The sequence below is a fragment of the Kogia breviceps genome, chromosome 3 (assembly GCF_026419965.1).
Source record: "Kogia breviceps isolate mKogBre1 chromosome 3, mKogBre1 haplotype 1, whole genome shotgun sequence".
In the NCBI taxonomy this organism is placed as follows: domain Eukaryota; kingdom Metazoa; phylum Chordata; class Mammalia; order Artiodactyla; family Physeteridae; genus Kogia; species Kogia breviceps.
The window spans coordinates 1,377,430-1,394,730 of record NC_081312.1 but is presented as its reverse complement, the minus strand read 5'-3'; the positions used below and the strand labels follow the sequence as shown (position 1 = coordinate 1,394,730).

The window sequence follows — 17,301 nt, the reverse complement described above, 5'->3', positions numbered from 1 at the left end:
TTTCCCCTGAAACCCAAAACACAGTTGTTGATCATTGTACCGAAAGTTGATCAGGGAAATAAGGCACAGAAAAGAAAGAAAAGCCATACAGTTTGCAAAGAAGTAAAATGCTGTTTAATCACAGATAATAATTTTTTTACATAGAAAATTATAAAGAATCTGAGAAAAAATTACTAGAACTAATCAGCAAATGTTGTAAGATGCAGAATTCAATGTCAATATACAAAAATTAGTTTATTACCATACATTTTCTACTTGCAATAGGAAAATGACTTTTAAAAAACAGTTCCATTTATAATATTAAAAATTAAACAGGTTAGGGACTCACTGAAAATTATACAAGACCTCTACACAGTAAACTGAAAAATAGTGCTATTTTTATTTTTAAAAAATCTTTGACAGAACTTAAAGAAAACCTAAATAAATGGGAAGATACAATGAGACCATAGATTGGAAGGCTTGATGTTGTTAGGAGGTCAATTCTCCCCAGAGAACTACAGATTTAATGCGATCTCAATAAAAATCCCAGAAGCATTTTTGTAGAAATTGTCAAGTTAATCTTACAATTTATTTGGAAGTACAAAGGATCAAGAATAGGAAAAGAAATTCTGAAAGAGAAGAATAAAGTTGGAGGAGTACACGGATTTCAAAATTTCTATAAAGCTGCAGTAACCGACTGTATTGTATTTTGACGTAAATATAGACAAATTGTTCAATGGGACAAAATCAAAAGTCCTGAAATAGACCCATATTTACATGATCAATTGATTTTTGAATGACATATCCCAGCAATTCAATGTGGAAAGGAAAGTATTATCAACAAATGATGTTGAACCATCTAGATAAGTATATGGAAAAAAATGAGCCTCTATCCCTTGGTTGCATCACATACAGAAATTATTTTGTGATGGATTATACATGTAGGAGCTAAAGGTATAGAGCTTCTAGGAGGAAACGTGAGAATGGTTTCATGAGTTTGGAGAGGCAAAGCTTCCTTAAACAGAAGACAAAAAAAAACCCCAATAAACCTAAAGGAAAAAAAAGCTAAATTTGGCTTCAGCAAAAATAAAAACTTCTGGTCTTCAAAAGATGTAATTAGGAAACTAAAAAAGGCAAAGTACACATTAGGAGGAAATATTTGTAATTCACGTATCTGTCAAAGGACTTACTTGTACCCAGAATATATGAAGGAGCCCCACAAGTCACTCATAAAAGGGCAAAGAACAATAAAATAGGCAAAATATTTTAACAGACACTTCAGCAAACACAAAATGCAAATGATCAGGGACAACAGGAAAAGGTGCCCCAACACCCCTGGTCATCAGGTGGTTCAAACAAAAACCACGAATATGTGAGATATCACTTCATATCCACTAGGATAACTGAAAAGAGAAAGACTGATAGTACTAAGTGCTGCTGAAGATAAGGAGAACCACGCTGCCGGCGGGAGGGAAGAATGGAAACTACTTTGGAAGACAACTCGGCAGTTTCTCATAAAGTTAAACATGGACCGACCCTCTGACTCAGCTGGTCCTCTCCTAGGTATTTCTCCTTACCCAAGAGAAGTGAAAACACATGCCTACACCCAGACGTGTGTGAGAATGTGTATAGCAGCCTTACTCATAACAGCCAACCTCCGGAAACTAACTGCCCAGGTGTCCATCAACAGGAGGAGGGATAAACAAACGGTGACACGTGCACACAGTAGAACTGCACTCGGCGGTAGGGGTGAATCAACACGTGACACACGCAACAACATGGATGTGTCTCATAACTGTCGTGTCAATCCCGAGGAGCCAGAAACAGAAGAGCATCACGCACCCTTCCATTTAAGTCACGTTCAAGAACAGGCAACAGCAGACAGGATGATAGAAATCAGAACAGAGATTGCCTACGGGTTGGGGACTTACTGGAGAGGGCCCAAGAGAACGTTTGGGGTTGATGGAAACGTCTTGGATCTTGATTGAGGTGATGACTACATGGGTATATATGTCCATCAAAACTCATCAAATCTTGCCCTTAAGATCTGCATTGCCCTGGATGTAAATTCTCTCTCTCCTGTTTCCTTCCCATTCTATCTCTTCTTCCTTCCCTCCTCCTCCTCCTCCTCCCCTCCCTCTCCGCCTCCCTTTCCCCTCCTCCTTCTCCTCCTCCTTCTTCTCTCTCACACACACATCCTGAAAACAAATATCGAACTCCAATTAACAGGTCTTCCCTCCTCAGTTTTATTTCTGAAACTATTCTGTCTATTCTAGGCTTGAGAAAAACAATAAATATATTAGAGATCTTGTGAGCCAAGTTTCTTGCCTTTGGAGTGCAAGCCATAGTTAAGGAAAGTCACCTGCAGTGTGGTACTGGAATGCGGTTGTCAGCTATGAACTGCCAATGAGGTATACAGATACAGGCTTGTGTTCTATATGCCCCACGTGGAAAAGCTCATTAACTGGCCCTGTCTACCGAGAGGGCCTGAGAGCAATGACTCCCCAGCAGTGCTGAGCGTACTCAGTGCCCATACCTTGGCTTCTAAATACCATCTCCACTAAAAGAAACCAGGACTCCTTGTACGGCTATTTCCAGGGAAAGTGAACATGAGCCAGAAAGTAAGGAAGTGCTCGACGAATGAGGGGGGCATGTCGGAAGGGACACTGGAGGTAGCTTCAAGGGACTCCCACTGGCCAAACTGGGGACAATTCAAGCACTTAAATAAAGAATGATTCTAACAGATAGGAGCCGAATAAATGAAGCGTTTTTGAGTCCAACTAATACAAATGAAAAATGAATAGATGAAGGCCTTACAGTGGAAAGCCAACTAATAAATGCAGAACTAGTGACTGAGTTAGACAGTCATGCAAACAAACAAATGAAAAAGAAGAAGGAAATGCATCAAATTAGGGTCTTTCTGAGTGACAGGCTTGAATGTGAATTGTCTTGATTCTCAGCCAGAATTTCCAAATTTCTTCAATAGCATGTAGTGCTTTTCTAGTCAGACAAAATAAATATTAGTCAAATCAACTTTTAAAGTAAATATGAATCAATAGGATCAGGAGGAAAACTTGTACCCCTGTCCCTGTTTTCTCTAACATGGTTAGTTGTGTGGCTTTTCACAACAGCTGGCTCAGCTCCCAGCTTGTGGGAGGAATGTGGTCTGAGGGGAGGGCACCGTCTCTAGGAGGGCCCATGCTGAAAGGAAAGGCTACAGGCCTGGTTTTGGAAGACCTGGGCCCACATCTCACTTCTGTTCACCAGCTGGGCCATCACCTCCCTGACCCTCAGACTCTTTGTCTGTGAAATGGAGATGAACCTCATAGCCACCTCCCGGTATCCATGGAGATGAGAGGAGATGGTGCGTTTGGAAGCACACCTCTGCCGTGTACCCTGGGCTCCACGTCTCTCAGGACAATGGAGCCTCTGCAAGGCCTTTAAAACACCAATTCCCAGGCCACAGTCAGAGAGTCACTCAGGAGGCTGCTGAGGGGCCCAGGAGGCCATATTTAAGGTGCAGCTGGGCAGGGGAGCTTGAAGGCACCTCTTCTGACCTGCCCAGGAAGGCCAGGGCCCAGTGTGCCCTGACCAAGAGCCCAGCACCTTCCCGGACACTGAAAGGGGTCTCCCTGCCCCCAGCTCCCGGCCCCCCATCTACCCCCAGGGCCTGCAGACCTCTCAGCCGTGTTCAAGTCAGAGCTTCTCAGCTTCCACTCCTCCGTCCACGGGCCGCAGAGCCCGGGATCTGGGCCCAGCAACCCCCGAACACAGGACTTCTGGTTCTGTGTCCAGAACGCGGGAGCGGGCGGATGAGCACACAGACACCCCGCGCAGGAAGCCCTCGCTCCCACCTGTGCAGGTGGGGCGTGTGCAGAGCCGGGCGGCCCGCGCTGTCGCCAGGCCAAGCCTGCAGGGACCCGCGGCCTTGCAGGCGACACGCTCCGCGTCCAGAAAGGAGCCTTTGTGATGAGGGATCACAGTTCCTGGAATGAGGCGCTCCGGCAGGTTCCTCACACGCCATCTTCCTGGATTCGACCGGGAGCGTCCACTGGCTTGGGGGATCCGGATTATTGACACAGAAACACAGGGAACGAGTCAATACTCTGCTTTCAGTGTCCTGAAGGGGTTACAGGGCCTTCCCTGGTGGTCCATTGGTTAGGACTTCGCACTTACACTGCAGGTGGCACAGGTCCAATCCCTGGTTGGGGAACTGAGATTCTGCATTCCGCGTGGCACAGCCTAAAAAAAATTTTTTTTAACAAAGTAAAATAAATTAGGAAAGGGGGGTTGGTTACAGAGAGACAAGGGTCATGAAAGCCAGGCTGCACCTACCCACACCTGGCCCAGTAGCCTCAGACCACAGGCAGAGGTCCAGGGCACGGTGTGCAGGTTGCGCACTGCACAACTTGGGAGGGTTTGTCGAGCGGCCTGTGGGCTGTGACGACAGCCTGGTGCTGGTACTGGGCTCTGAGCCACAGCACAGGGAGGAGGCAGCGAGGATACCATCAGGAAAGTTTGCACCAGAGCAAGGAAGTAAGGATCCTTCCACGGTGAGGACACGGTACTGGGAGGGACCGTTCCCCTGGGTCTTGGCTAAGACTGGTGGGGCCACCTGAGGGAGCCCCGGAGACAGAGAACCAGACACCCCGGTGTCGGCTTGGCCGGAAGTGGTCCGGCAACGGGGGCTGAGGTGGGGTTTGGGGTGAAAGGTCCCCTGAAAGCTCAGACACTAACCCGGACCCTGGGGCTTCTGACAGGCGCCTGGGTGGAGCGTGTTGGACGGACTGCTTCTTGGGGGGTGAACTGCGGTGGAGAGGCAGGGGGGCATTATTAAGAGGGACACCGTGGGGGAGCAGCCACAGGATCGGACACTTGGGGGAGGAGAGCCCCCAAACCCAGAGGCAGCAGGGGTGGGGTCGGGGTGTTGGGGGAAGGTTCGCACCTCCGGCGGCCCTGCTGCTTCCTGTCCGCAGGTCCCCGCCTGTGCCCCCAGGATCACGGGCACCCAGCGCATTCAGGCACCGGTACCGTCCCCTGACCTGCCGCCGCCTCATGGCCTGTGGGTGGCTGTCCGACAGCAAAGGCCTCCAGGAGCAGCTGATGGCCCCCGAGATGGACCTGGAGCCCCGGGGTTGAGCAGCTGGGCACTGCAGCACTGAGCTGTTCACAAGTGTGTCCTCGGGGCTGCCCGAAGCTCCCTAGGGTGGGGCGGCTGGGAGGGGAGCTGACAGGCAACGACGGGGTCCCCCTCTTGGAAGGAGGTAACACCCCCCGGAGGGGCCACACGAGCCCCCGCTCCCCCCAGGCCACAATACCTGAAGCACAGACACATTCAGGACCAGAGCGTCCGGCAGCAGGGGGACCCCAGGGACCGCAGGTCCACCCCGTCCAGAGCGGGAACCCTGCGGCCCTGACACAGGGGCCAGTCTGCGTCTTGGGGAACAGCGCGGGTGCCCTCCGTGGCCTGGTGGCACACCGGGCCCCTGCATGTGCACGTGTGGGCCCGATGGCTCCTTCTGTACCCAAGGGCTGTGGTCAGGGATTGGTCCTGCAGTGGGCAGGTGGGTGACCAGGACCTGCAGGGTTGACGGGACACAAAGCGGCCTTACATGCTCCACTCCCCCACCTCTGACGGCCCCTCCCTGCGGCCACCGAATCCTCTTGCTCCCGGGGCACGGGGGGTAGAGAAAGGTTTGCCCCTCAGCCCACCCTCGGGGTTGGGGGAGCAGCCCCGGACACAGCCTCAGCTCCCAGGAGGCCGTGGAGAGGCGACGGGGGCCTGAGACTGGAGACCAAGACCCCGAGCGGGGTTAAGCTCCGCAGCGCCCGCGGGTCCTTCAGCAAGTCGCGCGCCCCCGGCAACCCAGACACCAGCTGTGAAATGGGAGGAGAGGCCTGCCTCTGAGGAGACCGCAAGGACCACCCAAGACGTGCCGGGGGCAAGAGGCCCGACTCAGGCTCCAGTCACGCACCACCTTCCCTCCCCTGCTCGGCCTCTGGGCCTCAGTTTCCCCAGCTGCAGGTTGGGGCCGTAGTGCCCAGCTTGGGGGAGGTGGGGAGCTGGTGTGTGCGCGCCCGCGAGTGGAGGGCCTTGGCCCTGGGAAATGGCCGGCTCAGCTCCCCCAGACCACCCGCCCGTCTCAGGCAGAGATCGGCAGCGCAGGCCAGGGCCAAACATCCTGGCTGCCGGGTCCGGCAGGGCCCTCCTGCCAAGCGGGCGAGCCCGGGTCAGAGTGCTGTGCCTTCCCGGGGAACTGAGGGGGGTCGCTGTCACCCCGGAGGTCACGTGGTGACACGTGGCGGTGTTCGGTTCTGCCCCCAAAGTGACCGTGCACCCAGGACACACCCTCCTCAGGCTCCCGGAGCCCGGGGTCCGCCTTTCCTCCACACGCAGCCTCTACTCCCTCCTCCTCCTGGAAGCCTTCCCTGTTTTCCCTGGTTTCGCTTTCCAGACGCGTCAAGGGAGCCCAGCCAGACGGAGGGTGAGGCCACCTCTGGGAGCTCGGGCCAGGTGTGTGGGTGGGGACTCGGGTGCAGACAGAGGGGCCCTCAGGGGGCCGCGGGAGGGCTCAGCTCTGACAGTCTCCAGGATGTGACCCTCCCGGCCCCAGCCTCCTAGTCTGTGAACCTGAGGACCTGCAGGCTGTACCTGCCGCGGGGATTAGAGGGTCCGGATGGCGGTTGGAGAGCGGGGCCGCCACAGCGCCAGCCTCCGCCTGCGCCGGGGCTTCGGGGAGACAGGAGTGCCCGCCCTGCCCCAGCCTGCCCGCCCCCTCGGGACCGTGAACAGCGCTTCCTGCCGCCCCAGGTGCTGTGCTCCCCACCTCTGACGGGGGCCGGGCTGGGCGCGCGAGGCTCCAGAGATCTGCAGAGAGCGGCACGAGAACAGGAATCACTTTTACAGGCGCCTCTGGGGAAAATTCCAGAGAGACACCAGCGTTCCTCCAAGGCGTGGGCTTCCACAAACAACCCAGGAGCCGGGGAAATGAGCGCGCTGCCTGGCTCTACCTGCCCCAAAGCGTGCACGCTCCACCCCTCCTGATGACCCGCCTGGTAACGCCCTTCCCCGGGGGGGGTTGTGGGGGGACAGTTAACCTGGGTTGGAGGGGGCGGCCGATGCAGCCAGTGCCTGCTGGGGCACCTGGCACCTCTGCTCAGGTGATTCTCCCTCCAGCTGGGGCCCAGAGGGGGCTCACCTCCCAGGGGGCCCTGAGGGTACAGCAGCCAGCAGGCACGGCTACAGAGCTGGCCTCACAGCGCAGACAGCCTTGACGCGGGCTCCGACGTGGACACCCCGAGTGTCACCAGAGGCCCCGTCCTGGGGGAGGGGCTCAGCCCGGTGCGGCTCTTGCAAACCCAGGCAGGGAGGGCGGTGCCCGGGCCAGACCTCAGCCTAAGGGATGGGAGCCAGGCGGGAGTGGAGGAGGTGTTTGGGCTGCCCTGTGCCAGGGCCAGAGCCAAGAACAGCGGGTCCCCATCCAGCTGAGAGCAAACATCAGGCCGGCCCCACCGTGTCTGTCTCGGCTGGCCCGGCCCTGACGCCACGCAGGCCCCTGCTCCGTGGGGTCCCTGGGGAGGGGAGCAGGGCCTGCCTGGAGCCCTACAGTGGCCAGGCGGCCAGAGAGACCTGGAGCCAGGACAGAACCAAAGCTTCTTGGAGCCCTGGGGTCACCGAGCCCTGGGACGTCGCCAGAGGTGCTCCGGCCAGCCCTTCACCCACGGTGGGGAGGCCAGGCCTGGAGAGGGACGGGGTTTGCCAAGAACGGGGAGACGGAACTGGCTGCTCAGACCTCCCTGCCCTGAGGCAGCTGCGGGTAGGGGCGGGGACGGCAAGCCCTCCTTGCTGCCTGTCTGTCTGCCGTCGTCATCCTCACCCGCACACCACAGCCCTGAGGCACACCTGGCCGGGCCCCAGCCCCGGGTGGGCGCACCCAGGCCCCGAGCAGCTCTAGGTGACTCTCGCTGCCGTTTCCAGCAGCTGCCGTCTGCAGGGCGGCTCTGCCCAAGCAGGCCCTACACGGCCCTTCCCACCAGGGCGGGGAGCCTGCCACCGTGGGCGCTGACACCCCACCCACCCGCCCGCCCGTTGTTCCAGGGCCCAGCCCAGCCCTGCCCGCCTGCCCACAGCGACACCAGCTCCCGGGAAAGCAGAGCACAGCATCCGGCTTCTAGCAAAAAGCTCTGCTCTGATGACCCAGATGTGGGGCCTGTGGAAGGAGATCTGGGCCCAAACCAAAGAGGATCTCAAGTGAGGCATCACCAAGCATCACCCCATCTGCTGTGGAGAGAATAACCAGGAGACGGGCGCCAGAAAACGACTTTGCTCGGCGGCAAAGTGTCCCAGCCCCGTCCCGGCCGCCCCTGCAGGCTGGGCTGCCCTTGGCATCCTCTGCTAACTTCCCTTCCACTCTGGGCCTCGGTTTTTGCCACCGTGAGCCGCAGCTTTGCGCTTTTCCTTGGCATCGCCCTGAGCCGCCTAAGGGTCGTGGCTGTGGGGGCCTCGGTGACGGCGTCTCCCTCCAGGTGCCCTGGCCACCCTGGCAGGTCTTGGCCGACTGGGCCGTGAGGCTTTCTCGGGAAACAGCTCACTCCCTGGACGCACTCGGTGAGTCCGTCACTGCCACCGCCACCGACACCGCCAGGCTGCGATCTCCGCAGAGCGCATCGATGCCACCCACACGCATTGAGCACCTACTGTGCGCCCCGTACCTTCTGTCTCGCTGCGCCTCGGTCCTGCAGGGAGACTCCGGTGGGCGGGCACCTGTCTCTGGGGCACAAATGCAGGGCAGGGCGGGCGCATCACAGGCGGGCCCTCCCCCCAGGCAGGGCTGCCCCGGCGCCTGGTGTGGGTGGCCTGAGCCGGACCTACAGGCGGTCAAGGGACCTCCAGAGCAAGACCCGGTCCTACTGCCCGGTTCCCATCTGGGCAGCACCACTCAGCCGCTGTGTGACCTCGGCGAGTTGCTTGCCCTCTCTGTGCCTCACTTCCACACTGTGAAGTGAGTGTAATAGCTGACCTCAGAGGCGTTTTGTGGAGCTCCGGTGACCCTGCACGAGGTGTGTTTTCCAGTGTCTGCACTGAGTTAGTGCCAAGCAAGTGAGCTTACCGGGGCGGGGAAAGGGGCGTGGGGGTGCCGTGGCAGTGCCTGGGAGCAGCTTGAGGAGGCCGCCGGGGCGCTGGTGATGGTGGCGGTCAGGGAGAGGAGGTGGGGTCTCGGCCTGGAGCCCTCTGTGGGTCTGGGAAGCACCTGGAAAGCGGGGAGAAGCAGAGGTTGCCTCCCCTGGGAGCAGACCCGGCAAAGTGCTGACCCAGCATCGGGCTGAACAAATATTCATGACGGCGCCCTTGGCGGCCCGGTGGGGTGGCCTGTCCTGATACTGAGACTGCAGGGAAGGGAAGCTGCTGCCAGCCTGAGAGTGGTATTTAAATATCAAACTCTTTATAGGGCCCCCTGCCCTCCAAAAGCCAGGGCTGCCCGCTGCCACCAGCCAGTCTGCACGGCCTTTTCCTGATCCCGCAGGCAGGACTCGTGGGCACGGAGCCTCGTGAGGGATCCTGGGAGGCCCGGCACAGTGCAGCGGGTGCGCGTGATGCCCGGCTTAAGGCCCAGCCCGGCCCCCTGGTGTACCCATGAGGCCTGACTGGGCCAGGAGCCGGGACGGCCGGGGCACAGGGCTGCGTGCCAGGGCTCAGGACAAGCTGTCATGGGGCCAGCTGGAGCCTGGAGCCCCCGAGGACAGAGGCCGGGCAGTGTCCCCTCCCGCCCTGGGGAAGGAGGCGAATTTCCTCTGACACGTGCTCTGCGGTGGCAAAGTGAGCCTGAAGGCGAGTGCCGGGCACCCCAGCCCACACATCATGTCCACTCGCCCCCTGAGGCCTGGCCCCCCCGTTGCCGGAAGGAGGGAGGTGTGGTCAGGGAGAGGGCACGGGCTCAGCACAAGCCCTGTCTCCACGGAGGCACTGCCCCTGCTGCCTGAGGACGGTCCACTCACCCCACCGACACCTGAGCCTCCTGGACCTATAGCTCCACTTCACAGTTCTTCCAGATCAAGGAAGATCTGCCCCCCGCCCGAGCCCCAGTCTAGATGAGGCCCCCGTGGGAGCCACGAGCCCGCGGGCGCCGAACGGGCCTAGCGGTTTGGAGCGCTGTTCTAAGCGACGGGGGTGCGGGAACTGTTCATCCTCCAGCAGCCCCACTGCTGCAGCGCATGCGGAGGCCGAGAGAGCTGCTTCCTTCCGTGGCGGGGAAGCTGGGGTCTGACGCGGGGCCGTGAGCCCCCGGCCGTGTGACCGTTCGAGGGGAGCCTCTGGGGCCAGCCCGGCTCCAGGTCACTGGGCGCAGCTGCTTCTCGTGCCGCTGCTGGCGCCCTGCGCACTGCCCATGTGTCCCCCGGACTCCATCCTGGCGCCCCGCCGGCCCGCAGCCTCCCCGCTGCCACCCATGCGGCAGCCGCAGGGCCGACTGCACGTGCATCGGCTCCCCTCCTTCAGCCCCACGACGGTGAGCTGCTTTGCGGCCAGGGGGCTGCCTGAGGGGCGATGGGGATTGGACCCCCGGAAGGGAGCGGGCCGTGGGAAGGAGGGTGATGGAATGTGCTCCCCACGGCGCCCGCAAGAGCGGATAACGAGCCCGCTGGACCTGCTCCCGTTAGAAGCTGCCAAAGCGCCAGCAGAGGCTCTGTCCCGGGGCCTCTCTGGAGGGTCGCTGGCGCCATCCTGGCCGTGAGCCACTGGGTCAGCCTCTCCTCCGTCCAGCCGCCACCCTGCGCGCCCTGCTTGACGTCACGTGACAAGTCATCAGCCCTGGACGCCCCTCACGGCCTGCAGGGGACGCTGGGCCCCGCATCACCAGGCTGGCCCCCGCCCCGCCCGGCATTTGCTCAGAGAAGCCTCAGACCAGACCTGCAGCGCCGGCCCTGGAGATGCGGCCCAGGGGACAAAGGCTGGGGGCCCAGCGACCGCACAGGCCTGGCGGAGCTTAAGACCGGGTCGGGCCTCCCTGACCGAAGCAGACCTCACTTCCTATAACGACGCAGCATCTCATTCGTCCTGCCTGCCCTGTGTCCCTGCAGACGCACCCGGGGGTCCCGAGGAGGTGGTGAGGGCCCGGGCCGGCTGAGGTCTCTCGGCCAGCGGCCAGACTCCGGACCCTGGAGAGGCCGGTAGTTAGGCAGACAGGCTTGGGGTGTGGCCTCAAGCTGTGCAAGCCCCTTTCACAGAGGGCCGGACAGACAGACAGCACGTGTCTCCTTCTGTCCCTATGAGGACGCAGCCGCGGTGAGTGGATTGAACAGGAGACACGGTGAATTAATGATGGCCGGTGGGGGGAGGGGCTGGGGCTGCTGCTCTGTGCTGCCTGCCGCCTTCTTCTCCAGTAGCCCTGGCTCACCTGGGCTCTCTCTGCCCGCTGGGCCTGCCCAGGCAGCCCCCGGGAGGGAGAGGCCTTCCAGACAGCGGACTTGAGAAGAGAGGAGAGGGCTCTGGACCCTGGCCCCCGCCTGGGCCATGGGAGCGACCACATATCACGTGTGCTTTCCTACCTCGCGCCTTCTCCCCGACTGCCCGCCTCTGTCACCCTTCCAGTCTGCAGGAGGCTCAGCTACGCCTCCCACTGGAAGCCTTCCAGGACTGCCAGGCAGAGGGGCCCCTGGACTCCCCGTCATAGCCTGCGCTCCTGGGCCTCCCCTGTCAGACAGGGGGCTCCCGAAGGAGGCCCACTGAGAGAGGCTGGTCGCCGGGCACCTGTGGGCGCCTCCACCCACCCCAGGCCCCCTGCCTGTGGCGCAGCCTCAGCTGGGACGGACTGAGAGCTCCTGCAGGCCAGCCCGGGGCGCAGTCGATATCCACCCGATGAGCCTGTCATTACGAGGCTCTTAATCATTCAGTGTCGAGTCTGGGGGCTGTGTGCGCCCGTCCTGCCCACACCCGCCCGCCGCTGCCGCAGACACAAAAGCCCTCCGTCCACGGAGCTGGCAGGCGGGGCCGCTGAGCAAATATAAGAGGAGGCTCAGAAGCCCTGGCTGCTGCGGAGAGAAGCATGGGGGCCCTGGGCTGCTCTGCTGAGGCCTGAGGAAGGAAAAGAGCCGGGTGGGGAAGGAAGCAGCATGCCCCCCAGCCCACCCTGGGCCAGGCAGGGGCCACCGCCGCCAGCGGCACCCGTTCAATCCACAGCTAGAGGGGGGCCGCCCCCTGCTCCCCACGTGCCCAAGGGGACCCCTTGAGAAGCGGGGAGGGGTCGGGGGGACCCGGGGCAGTCGAGGCGCCACAGGTTCCAGCTCTTCCACCGGCCCGCGCCAACTCCCCCACCAACGGCCCACTGGCCACTTTGGCCCCTGTGCTCACTTCCGCAGGCTCCTACCTGGGGGTAAGTTCCCGGGGCCCAGCACCCCTCGCGGGCAGCCTCGCACAGGTCGCTGGCCGCCCCCGTGGTACCTGCCACCCCTCACGGGGTGCTGTGGGGTGGGAGTAGAGCAGATGGGGAGGGCGTTGGGGACAGTGGCCGCCCCGGGGGGCGGACGGGGTGGTGCCGTGGTCCCCGAGGGTCTCTGGCGATGCTTGTCGTAAACCCCGAGGCGGGGCCTTGTCCCCTGGGCCACACGGCGGGGCCCGAGGCTCGCGGGGCCCCTGCCCGCTCTCCACGTGTCTGCCCAGCTACCTCACCCCCCTCGCCGGACACCCCACTCTCCAAAGCTGCCCTGCATCCTTTACCCCCCAGCAGCTCCCCAGCCCCACCGGGCCCAGCACCAGGAGGACAGGAACGCGCCGCAAAGCCGTGAATAAAGAACCCTGTGGTCAGGCCTGGACAGGGCATGGCTCCCACCTGCGACAGCCTCTCCTGCCGAGCTGGGGGTCTGTGCGCCCCGGGAAGGGCTGCCTGGGAGGGGTCTTCCTGCGCCCACCTGTGCCAAGAGGGCCCATCACACTCTGGGGGGCGGGGGTCCTCTCTCCCCGGCACACGGGCACCCTTCTATGTGTGGAAAGCCCCCAGCGACGCCGGGTCTCCCAGCCTAGGCCACCAGCCTCGGCCTGGCTTCTCCGTCCACATAGCACGTGGTGCTGGGGCACCGTCCCTCCACACCGGAGGCGGGGTCCCTGCCCAGCCCGTAGTCACGTGTGGTGGACAGAGCCAGTTCACGGGCTGAGTGGCCCGCGCCAGTGTCCCCGGCTGTTATGGGTTAAAACGAGACCTCCCCATTAAAATTCAAATGTTCACGTTCTAACCCCCAGCACCTCCGAGTGAGACCGAATTTGGGAATAAGGCTGTTGCAGAGGTGGTTTGCAAGGGGCAGACTGGAGTAGGGGGGCTCCAGATCCCCTCTGATGGTCTTTCTAAAGCGGGGGATTTGGACGCAGAGACCCTCACAGTGACAACGAAGGTGGGCATGCTCGAGGCTGTTGGCAAAACACCAGAAGCTGAGAGAGAGGCCCAGAAGAGACTCCCCCTCACGGCCTCGGAAGGAGCCAACCCTGCCCGCCTGACCCCAAACCTCTGGCCTCCGGGGCTGTGATACACCTCCGCTGTTGAAGCCACCTGGACCGTGGCATTTGCTACGCAGCCCGGGCGCGCTCATACCCAGACCCGGGAAGTGGACGGCGGGGTTTCAAGCAGTGCTTCCTGGAGTTCGCAGCACTACCCCACCCGTTGTCTGAAAGCACAGGCTTCAGTGACAGACAGGGAAACAGAGACATTGAGATGGGAAGGGATTCACCCACAAGGCCCCCAGATCTATGGTGGACTCGGACCCGAATCCCAGCCCCCGATTCCCCGTCCGACCCCGTCCTTCCTTCTGGCGGCGCCAGGAGAGCCAGTCCCACTTTCCGGGTGGAGGGATGGGATCCCAGAGGTGGCTGGTGGCCAGCGCTGAGGAGGGAGAGGCGGCCAGACTTCTACAGGGCGGGGGGATGCCCTGGACCGCGGCCAGTGAGGCTCTGCAGCAGGGCAGTGTGCAGAGGGCCCGGCAGACGGAACCGCCAGAAGGGCTTCCCGGAGGAGGATGCTCCGACTGGGCTGGAGGCTGGGCGGGGCTGGGCAGCAGTTCTGAGCCAGGGAGCTGGGGCGGGCAGGCTGAGACGGGGGGAGCAGGACAGCCGCAGGCCCTAGACTCGCCAAGGCCTTTCTGCTGGCGCGTGACTGGCCCACGCGCACCCCTCGGCGCCGCGGCTCCAGCCGCCCTGAGTGCCCGGGGCCCTTTAATCCGTGTTTTTAATTACAGAGCACAGAGCACATAATGAACAACCTGTTTCCCATGAAAAAGGGAAGCCGTGTGCTCCGGCCGCCCCAGCCCAGCCCGCTGGGACCCCGTCAGCATCCTCTCCCGCTGCAGACGGAGCCTCTCTGCGCTCGACAAAGGCCAGCGTCCCCAGGCCGAAGCTTTCCTTTCCTGCTCCTTTCAGGCAGCAACCTCGGCGGCCGGGGCTTCTTCCGCGAGAGCGGTGATTGAATCAGAGGCCAAGAGGACCCCGTGGACCTCGCCTGGCCGGTCCTGCGGCACAGCGGCAACCCCACCCACGAGGCCTGGGGTGGGGGGTGGCCGGGCCTGGGGGCCCCCGCGCAGCGCCCCTTCCCCGCACCGGGCGCGAGGGGAGCCAGGCGCTGGCGGGCTCAGGGCGGCGCCTGCCTCCACGGCCCATGCCAGCTTCTCTGGCATCTCCAGGGACCCCCGGGGAGCCCAGGGCATGGGGGGCAGCCGGCCCTCCTGGGGGACCCCACCCAGCACTCCAGACGCGTGGGATGAGACGGTCAGTCCAGGCTGGGGAACGTTTGGGGAGCGGAGACAAACACAGAGCACCCGGCCTGGGGAAAAAGACCCCTCAGAACCTGTTTCCTCCTCTAAACCAGGCACGGGGCTCCTTGGCCTCGCCCGCCAGGCCTTCAGAGACTCACAGGCAGGGCCCCGCCTTGCTGGCTCTGTATTCCGGAAGCATCTGCCTCCGACAGCTCTGGAAAGTGAATGAATGAGGGGGGCAGAGGGTGGGGATGAGAGCCTGCCCTGTCCCGCCGCGTCTGCCTTCCTCCCGGCCCTGCAGGGAGGACAGGACAGCGGGGAGGTGGGTCCAGGAAAGAACCTGGTGGGGATCCCGACAGCCGGGGCCCCAGGAAGCCGTGTGCGTGGGTGAGCGAACGTGGGTCACTGTTACTGGGGGATGTGCCACCTTCTGCAGGGAGAGGGCGCGTGAGCGGGTCCCCGGGGAACCCCGTCCTCCTCTGGGGCCTGCACACGCAGCCGCGGCCGCCACGTGACCACCAGGGGCACCCAGTCGCTGGCCTGATGCCGTTACCTGCTCATCTGCCTCCAGCAGGACCCCCGGCCCAGCACTGCCGCGCAGCGGCCTTCGGAGCAGGGAGGGTGCGGGGAGCGTCTAGGGGGGCGACTCTGCCCACCCCAGCAGCAGGGCCCCCTCAGGAGGGTCTGTGAGATGCCTGCTGAGACCCGGTGCTACGGCCAGGGGGCCCCAGCCCTGTCCCACTGCACAGGAGAGGGAAGCCGGTGGGAACCTGTGCGTTGTGGCCCCAAATCTGGGACAGCCCCCAACCTGTCCCCCACAAGAGTCCTCAGGGATCGGAGCTCAGCCCCAGCTCCCGCTCAGGACCTCCTGTCCTCTGGCCCCTAAGAATTACCCACCCGCTCCTCCCCTGCAAGTGGGCTTCCCCTGAGCAGGCCTGGCCCCCTGTCCACAGGGGCCTGGACCCTTCCAGCTGCAGCTGCCGGCCCAGGGGCTCGGGCTCAGGCTGTGACCCCCTGAACTCACGTGCTTATGGCTACCTCACCCCCGAACTGAGGGCTCCCCGGCCTCTGTGATCCTCTCAGGCCGAAATCCTTGCTCCCTGCCCCTGGGCCCCGCCTTCCCCCGCCTGACCCCCCCCCATTTGCTCTGTCCTTCCTGATTTGCCCAGAATCCTCCATCTTCCCAGGTCTTGGGGGTCTCCCCACAAGCCGTCCCTCCCCCTCAAAGCCCCCGACCCACTTGCAAGCCCCAGCTGAAGTCCCTGAAGGACGCGGCCCCGGCTGCCCTGTGCTGCTGCGTCCCGACTGGGAGAGCTGCTGTGTGATCTGGGGACCTTGGTCTGACCCCAGCACGCCCGTGAGCTCTGAAGGGCTTGGCTCAGAGTGGGTTCCCTGCTTGCTAAAGGGATGTGTGGTAATGGCCATCTCCGGACCCGGGCACCCCAAGCTCGGCACTGGGGGCTCGAGATCACTTATTTCTGGGGTCTGGGGGACGGGGCTGGTCCCAGAGCTTCCACGGGGCTGAGAGGCTCCAACAGGAGGCCAAGGCCGCCACAGCGGCAGGACCCCGGTCGGCCCCCATCCCCACGGGGCCTGGGGAAGAGCCAGGTTGCCGGCAGTGGGTCAGGCGTGCCCTGGGGGGCTGGTAAAGGAGGGGCCTCGTGGCGATGAGCCAGCTTACTTGGGCTTCTGCTCCGTGGTCTGGGTCTCTGGTGGCCCGTGAGCCACCAGAGACCCAGGCCACTGTGTTCCTGAAGTCGGGGCGTCCACACGGGAAGAACCCTCAGGACGGCTTGGACCACGTGCTGTTGGGATTAAGGGGGCATTCGCACCCTCCCTCTCTCATACCTCCGGCAGGTACGCACCACGCAGCTGTCATGTGCCAGCCGGCCGGGTCGCCGGACAGACGGAGAAGTGAGCGGGAAGGAAGCCCCCTGTTCTTGCCAAACGGCAGCCGGGGAGGGAGGAAGGAGCGTCTCCCCAGAGCTAGAGGAGCCCGGCCCCTTCAGGAGGAATCAGCCGCACACAGGCCCTGGCTCCTCCTTTCCTCCGCAGAGAGCCATGCCTGCAGCCCCTGCCTCCCCGCAGGAGCCAGGAAACGTCTTCATAAAATATTGATTGGTTTGCACAAGGCTTGGGTTGCCAGGAAAGGATGGGGAGGCTTTTGCATGTAGATTAGATTTGTTCAGCACTTCCTTAACCCCTTCCTGCCGGGTACCTTGGACACCTCCTGGATTCCTCAGCAATTGGGCAGGGTGCCCGGGTGGGCCCAGGGTGGCCCAGGGGACCTGGGAGCTGGCCTGCCCAGCGTCTCTTCTTGGGCACGGCCGTGGAAGTCTCCCCGCGGTTCCCTTTACCTCTCTCCTCGCTGGGCCACCTGGTCATTCTTCTGCTGGATCCAGAGACGAAGCTGTGTCAGTCCCTCCCACCCCCAGGCCCCTGCCAGGCGAGGCTTGATCTCCGTGGCAGACGCAGATCCCAGAAGCGCTCCCAGCCAGACCTTGGTTCCACGTCATCCGGAAAGGAGCTTGGCTCTGAGTCTGGCAAGAACTTCCGTCTTGACTTTTAAATGTCATAATCCCACCTGGCGGA

General features: G+C 61.7%; 1 protein-coding gene across 2 annotated transcripts; it reads right to left on the bottom strand.

The window, feature by feature from the left end:
• Positions 1-386: 386 nt before the first annotated feature.
• Positions 387-16,964, bottom strand: LOC136793747 (inverted formin-2-like). 2 transcript variants are annotated; one of them, XM_067027650.1, is made up of 5 exons: positions 16,558-16,964; positions 9,090-9,230; positions 6,632-6,847; positions 5,298-5,558; positions 387-4,221 (listed from the first exon to the last, which is right to left on the bottom strand). In XM_067027650.1, exons 1-4 carry the CDS (start codon positions 16,586-16,588, stop codon positions 5,518-5,520), a joined length of 429 nt encoding a protein of 142 aa, XP_066883751.1. In that variant the 5' UTR covers positions 16,589-16,964; the 3' UTR covers positions 387-4,221; positions 5,298-5,517. The 2 variants fall into 2 exon arrangements, 1 of the variants encoding a protein (XP_066883751.1); XR_010839365.1 differs by lacking the exon at positions 9,090-9,230.
• Positions 16,965-17,301: the final 337 nt, after the last annotated feature.